Consider the following 7521-nt stretch of genomic DNA (forward strand, 5'->3'; position numbering starts at 1 on the left):
AGTATGTGTATTGAGAATATATGTTTATAATGAATTTGCTGAACACATGCTTAAATATTCCGACTTGTAAGAAATAAATACCCTCTCTCAGTGTCTTGTTTATCGATGATTTATTGCAGAATAGTTGAACACCATTTTATAATTAAGTACTTTTCCAAACGGTAATAGAATTTAGCTTCTTATGAAGAAGTAAATATTCAAGATTGTTGATATTTTTATGGAAATCACGTGTTTGTGGATTTTATATTTAGCAGAAATTTTAAATTTTTACAAATCTGTTTGATTATTTTTCCAACTGGTAGTAGAATTTAGCTTCTTATGAAGAAATCAATGATATTCAAACTTGTTGATATTCTTATGTAATTCGTGTTTGCAGATTTATATTTATCAAATTCTAAACTTTTACTTTTACTTTTAGATCTGTTTGACTCGAGATTATTAAACTTTTTCATCTTTTTCATGTTTGTTATTTCCTACATATATTTACTTAATATTGTTTCTTTAAAAAAAATTGTGCATAATTATTGATGTACGAATTGTATGATTTGTTGTATTTTTGTGATTATTATACAAATAATATAAATATTAATAATATAAATATTAATATAATTATATAAATAATTATATAAATATAATATAATATTAATATAAATATAATATAATATAATATAATATAATATAATATAATATAATATAATATAAATATAATATATATAAATATAATATAATATAAATATAATATAATATAAATAATAAAATATAAATATTAGACAGAGAAATGTAGTAAATAATTATTCTCTCAGATATTCTTAGATTTTTATCTCGCATTAAAACTATTTTTTACCGAAAATTTCTAATATTTTTGTAATCTTGATTAGCTTAATTAGCAATATACAACTTAAAAAGAATAAGAATATTGTATGATTTTTGAGATTCGTTAAAGAAAAAGAGCAATTTCCTTTACCCATTAACTAATAATTTATTAATAATTGATATTATTATTTTTTAAATAAATAATTAACACTTTTTGTAATTAAAATGATTTCTCCATCTAATATTATATATTATTTATATACATGTACATAATATATATTACATTTTAGATTAAAATTAATGTAACTGATTAATTTAATTTTTTATTTAATCTTAAATTAAGAATAACGTAATTTGAATGAGTAAAAAAATTTTATATTATCGAAATTAATCCTGAATTAAAAATTCTAATAAAGTTTGCTTTAAATTGCATAAAGAATAAAATTATATATTAGCATTTCTAAAGCATAATTTATAAAATTATAGATTTTTAAGAGCTATAAAAGATTTATCGATTGCATATTGTCAAGAAAAATAAAGATTTGCGAGAGAATGTGTAAGAAGGAAAAGGATGAGCCTGAAATATGCTTTATATATCTGAATGATAAAGACCATTACTATTGTGAGGTCGAGAGAGCGATTTCGTTTCTTTTATTATTAACATAATCATGTTGTTGTAGGAATTTCACCCAAGAAAATAGGTATCGTCCTAATCTACCGTTATCATATTAGACGCCTACAAAGCAAAACAAAGACACGAAAAATATTGAGATAACGAAAAGCAAACATGGCATGAAGATGAAGCGATTTTTGTTGTATATTTTTGATTGATATAATTTTTATATGATTACATGAGGGGCGATGTAGTCATCGTGTATAATTGTATGCATTATTTAATCACAAAATTATAAAATTTAAATTGCGATAGGCATTTAAAATGATTGGATATTTAAGAAGAAAAAAAAAAAAAAAAAAAAAGAAGGATTTCACACGTCTAGAAAATTTTTCCTCTTAAATCACCTTTTGATTGAAATTCTGTAAAAATCAATTATTGCTGTAATATGATAAATGCTTAATCTTCATTCAATAATAAATAGATTTTGATCAAGCAGAATTTCATTCGATTCAATACATGTCAAAATATTAAATGGAAAAAGTACATGAATTATTTTTTTTTATATAAAATTTTCAGTTTCAAGAATTGAAACAAAATTTCAATTAAAATATCTGTGGATGCCATTTCTCATTTTGTGAGATGTTGTTGTCTTCTGTGACGATGATGTTTGTGGATCATTTTAATTGAATTGCTAAACATCATATAATAAAAATTTTCAATGATCTCTTACTATTGCGTCAAGAGCGAGAGATGATTTGATTTTCTCATTGATTTTGTAACGAACTGTCCAATTCTCCGATTACTGTCGCAAGCAAAAGTCTGATCAGTCTGATCAGAACGTGATACACAAAGATAAAGAGCGAGAAAACAGACAAAACTTGGGCAGGTCTGGACAGGTCGCGACTTCGGGTCAGCTGATTATGGCGAAAAAACAATGTTACCGGTATAAAAGCCGGCAACAATCCAATCATCAGCTACAATTCTCCTCTGTCGACTCGCGAAGGTAGCTGAGACTTGCTGAGACTTGAAGACATCGAAGATTAAGCACGATGCTGAAGGAGCTCTTGTTGTTAGCGCTCATGGCGCTATGCACATCGAAGGGGTTGCACATCACCGGCAAAACCGCCGACCTGGACTTCCTCCACAAGCAGAAGAAGCTCTACGAGCTGCTGTTCTTCGTTAAGCAAAACATCTTCACCGATATGGAATTCCATAAGATTGGCCGCGACTACAACATAGAGAGCAACATCGACTTGTACGATGACAAGGTACCTACCCAGCAAACACCAAGTAACATTTATATCCCATCATATATATAGCATCCTATGTCCAAAAGACATTAACAGGACAACCTGAATATGTCTAATCGCCCAAAGATATCTTCTGGATACCTTCTGGACATCTTTTGGATATGCATGCTATGTGGGATAACTGTTTTAGTTGTAATTTCCTACTCAACAATATAACTGTTACATGTTACAGTTGTGGGAAATTACAACTAACAGTTATATAACTGTCATTTGGTGTTTGCTGGATACCTATAGGCCATTGTTGTTACATTGCAGCAATATTGCAGCAACATCGCAATATTTGTATGGGCAAGCTGGAAGAAGGTATCCAAACTACCCAGCAAACCCCTATAACAGTTATATAACTGACAAAAGACTGAAGGATCTCAATCCCATGATGTCCTTTCTTCTTCGAATTTTTATATACTTGCGAGTTGTTCACTAATCTCTTTCCATTTCTTCCGCAGTTGAACGTCCAGGATTTCCTGCACCTGCACAAAAGCGGCGTGCTTAGTCGCAATGCCATCTTCTCGCCATATTACGAGGAACACCGCGAGGAGGTGAAGATAGTCTTCAAGCTTTTCTTCAGCGCTAAAGACTTCCAGACTTTCTACAAGACCGCGTGCTGGGCGCGTCTCCACCTTAACGATGGCGTCTTTACATCCGCCTTCACCACCGCTGTCTTCTATCGTCCTGACTGCAAGCACATGAAGTTGCCTGCTCCCTATGAAATATATCCCAATTTGTTCTTCGACAACAACGTAATCCAGCGAGCTCGTGATATCAAGATGATGCACGGTAAGTCATATCACGATCCTATAAAAGCGTTAATTAACATTAAATTAATGAAACTAGCGTACAAGTGTCTTCTTTGTGCAAGCAGGAGTTAGGCCCACCAATGTGGATAACGGCGACAGCTACGTGATCCACGCCAACTACTCTGGAAACCTGGTCAGACCCTATCTCGACGATTACAAATTGGACTATTTTATGGAGGACGTTGGGCTGAACGCTTATTACTATTACGTCCGCCAAGTGATGCCCTTCTGGTTCAGCGTGAAGAATTTCGAGATCCCGGCCCAATTCCGAGGTCAGTTTTATTATTTCAAGCACAAACAGCTGCTGAATCGCTACTATTTGGAACGCATCTCCAATGACTTGGGCGATATCGAGGACTTTGACTGGAACAAACCCTTCTATCCGGGCTTCCATTCGATCCTCACGTACAACAATGGAATGGTCATACCGCAACGCTCTCGCTACACTGCCGTACCATTTTATAAATACAAACATCTGAAGGTGTCGTCACTTCGTTCGTTATTTCTGCGCTACGATTATTTTATTTCTTTCCTTCATTCGTAAATTTGTCCCAAACAGGATATCGATGTTCTGGAGAAGCGCATCATGGACGCCGTCGATCTCGGTTTTGTTCACGACAAGGACGGTAAGCAAGTCAACATCTACACTCCCGAGGGTTTGAGCATCCTCGCGAATCTGATCGAAGGCAACGTGGATTCGTGCAACCGACGCTTCTATGGAATGTACGATGCTCTGACCCGCGACATCCTCGGCTTCAACTTTGACTACAAAAATAAGAACAAGGTAGTCCCGAGTGCTCTCCAATGCTACAGCACCAGCGTGAGAGATCCGGCATTCTATCGGCTAACCAAGAGGATTATGGGGTACTTCTTCAGGTTCGTACGCGTGCTTTCTTCTTCATTTCCCTGAAATCACATAAAGGATTCTTAATTAACCCAGCAAACGCTAAATAACAGTTATATAACTGTTAGTTATAATTTCCCACTCAGCAATATAACTGTCACGTGTTATGTAACAGTTATATAACCGTTATGTAATAGTTATATAAATGTTGCTTGGTGTTTGCCGGGAACCCAGACAGCACAAAGAGGCCAAAAGATGTCTTAAGGATGTCTAGAGGACTTTAAGACGTCTTTAAGTCGTCTTTTAGATGTCTCTTGGACATTATCTCTCTCTTTTTCGCAGATACAAGAAAAATGTGCCGCACCATACCCAGGATGAGTTGATCTTCCCAGGCGTCAGGTTCGAATCCGTCAATGTCGACAAGCTGGTGACTTACTTTGACAATTGCGATACGGTCATCAACAATGCTCTTACCGTGGAGAGCTTCCAGGAGGGAATGAGATTCCGCGTCAAAGCTCGCCGTTACTGCCTCAATCACAAGCCGTTCACCTATCGCTTCACCGTCAACAGTGACAAGGAGACCAGAGCCGTGCTCAAGATCTTCCTCGGGCCCGCTTTCGACAACATCAGGGGAAATGATGTGTCGCAGCTTCGCGAGTTCTACAAATACTTCTTCGAAATGGATCACTTTGAAGTGACGCGTAAGTCTTGGTACAACTTAACGACTTCTTCTTCCTCTTCGTTCTATTTTTTTTTTCACGCTCGCTCTTTCAGTGAGACAAGGCACGAACACCATCGAGCGTCACAGCTCAGACTCGGTCTTCACCATGCCCGACTTGGTGTCCAGCGACACGTTCTACAAGCAGTTGGAGAGGGCTATGAGTGGCAGCGCGCCGTTCACCTACGTCGAGAAGTTCTTTACTCTACCCGAGCGCCTGGTTCTGCCCAAGGGCAAGCCTGAAGGGATGCGTTTCAAGATGTTCTTCTACCTGAGCAAGCTCGACGGCAGCAACGTCAGAAGCGTAGAGTTGCCAATCTTCGGCAAGCTGACGATGGATGAGAAACCGCTCGACTTCCCGCTCGACAAACCGATGCATCCGTGGAAGTTCTTCACGCCAAACATGTTCATGAAGGACGTGTACATCTATCATATACCGGGGAATACGGTAAACGAGAATAGGGTGACCGAGAATACGATAACCGAGAATTGGATGAATGAGAATTGGGTGAACGAGGATAGGCTGAACGGGGATACGGTGAACAAGAATTGGCTGAAAGAGCATAGGGTGAACGAGGATACGATAAACGAGAATTGGTTGAAAGAGAATAGGATGAAGGATACGATGGACGAGAATACGATGAACCTTTAAGTTACTGAATTAAGTTACCTTGAAGGAAATTTTAGGGTTATTATATAGTTGCCAATTGGAATTATATTGTATCACGCGAATGTGGTACGTGAATCAAAACGTTTCTTTCAATAAAGCATGCTGAGAAAACTATGTGTTCCGTGAGGAAAGATATTCAAATTTATGCGAATCCGTCTCTCCTCTCCTTGTGCTTTGAACTCCAAATAATATGCGTACTTTACAAATATCTTGCGAAAATAACGATAAATAGCGATAAAAATCTTGCTTAAATTTCTTATATTAATTTTCCTTATTATCTTTATATATATTTAATTACGAATTTAATAATTTTCATTATCAATTATACGTTGCATATTATAATATTTGGTATCTTTGACAAAAGTGTCTTATATAAAAGTTTAATTTAAATTTTATTATATATTATATATAATTTATTATATATAATTTATTATATATAATTTATTATATATAATTTTATTAAATTTTAATTTAAATTTTATTAGAATAATTTTATTAAATTTTTAAACTTAATAAAATTATTCTAATAAAATTTAATTACTAATTTAATAATTTTAATTATCAATTATATGTTGCATATTATAATATTTGGTATCTTTGACAAAAGTGTCTTATATAAAAGTTTAATTTAAATTTTATTCTATATATTATTTTATTAAATTTTAATTTAAATTTTATTAAAATAATTTTATTAAATTTTTAAATTTTGAAAATATATATTGAAAAGAATTTATATGTCATTTTTGGAAATTAAATGATTATGAAAAAAATAATAATATTTAGCGGATTCAATAATTAGGCAATGTGTGTGTATGTGTTACTAGAATTTTATATATTATATATGAAAATCTGGTAATACGTTAAAATATAGAATAAATTCACATTAAAAACAATGACAGCGATGATTTAATATTTGACAAGTTTAATACTTAAAGAATATTATTTTGTTGTAATAAGTGACGGTGGTAGTAGATGATGTATAATTAATATGTAATATTAATAATCGAGAGGGAATAAACCGACAGAATCACACTATTATATATAATGTGTCTCTAAGTTTCATACATAATTTTATATATTAATTGTATATACAGGATGTCCCAGTTATCTTCCGTCATCTTTCAAAGACAGATTCCTGGGATCATCTGAAGACGATTTTTCCTCAACGAAAATGTCGAGACATTAATAATTTTCGAATTATAAGTGATTGGAAATAAGGGGTTTTTCGTAAACTAAGCTTCGTAGAAATAAAATATTAACAAAACCACATTCTTCGATTAATTTTAAATAGAGTTTACTTTGGTTGAGTTTTAATTTAAGACTTAATTGCAAAGATATATGATGACAAAAATCGAGAACATGCAAGAAATGATGGCCTTCATTGACATTTTCGCTGAGGAAAAATCGTCTTCAAATGATCCCAGGAATCTATCTTTGAAAGATGACGGAAGATAACTGGGACATCCTATATATTTATATAATTTTATTTTTTATTATAATTTTGTTTTTTATTATATAATTATATTGATTAATTATTAAAATATTATTAAAATTATATTAATTAAATGAGCCGTTTACAGTGTGACGTTGTCGTCCCGACGTGCGTCTATCCGCCCCAAAGAAATCTTTACAGGAGCCGTATCGAAATCCCCGGAGAGGCGAGCCATTATTATATTTTACGTCGTTTTTAATTTTTTTTTGCATTTTTGTTGTATTATACTATATGTCGGGCATCCCGCCGAACCTCTTGGAA

The 7521-nt window shown here is 33.4% G+C and overlaps 1 protein-coding gene across 1 annotated transcript; it reads left to right on the forward strand.

The window, feature by feature from the left end:
• Positions 1-2400: 2400 nt before the first annotated feature.
• On the forward strand, positions 2401-5882 carry LOC105250772 (arylphorin subunit alpha). The gene is made up of 6 exons (XM_011257039.3): positions 2401-2697; positions 3186-3516; positions 3602-4017; positions 4096-4412; positions 4723-5081; positions 5155-5882. The coding sequence occupies exons 1-6, from the start codon at positions 2479-2481 to the stop codon at positions 5748-5750; spliced, it is 2238 nt and encodes a 745-aa protein (XP_011255341.2). The 5' UTR covers positions 2401-2478; the 3' UTR covers positions 5751-5882.
• Positions 5883-7521: the final 1639 nt, after the last annotated feature.

The sequence above is a fragment of the Camponotus floridanus genome, unplaced genomic scaffold (genome assembly GCF_003227725.1).
Source record: "Camponotus floridanus strain SB8 unplaced genomic scaffold, Cflo_v7.5 scaffold32, whole genome shotgun sequence".
NCBI lineage: Eukaryota > Metazoa > Arthropoda > Insecta > Hymenoptera > Formicidae > Camponotus > Camponotus floridanus.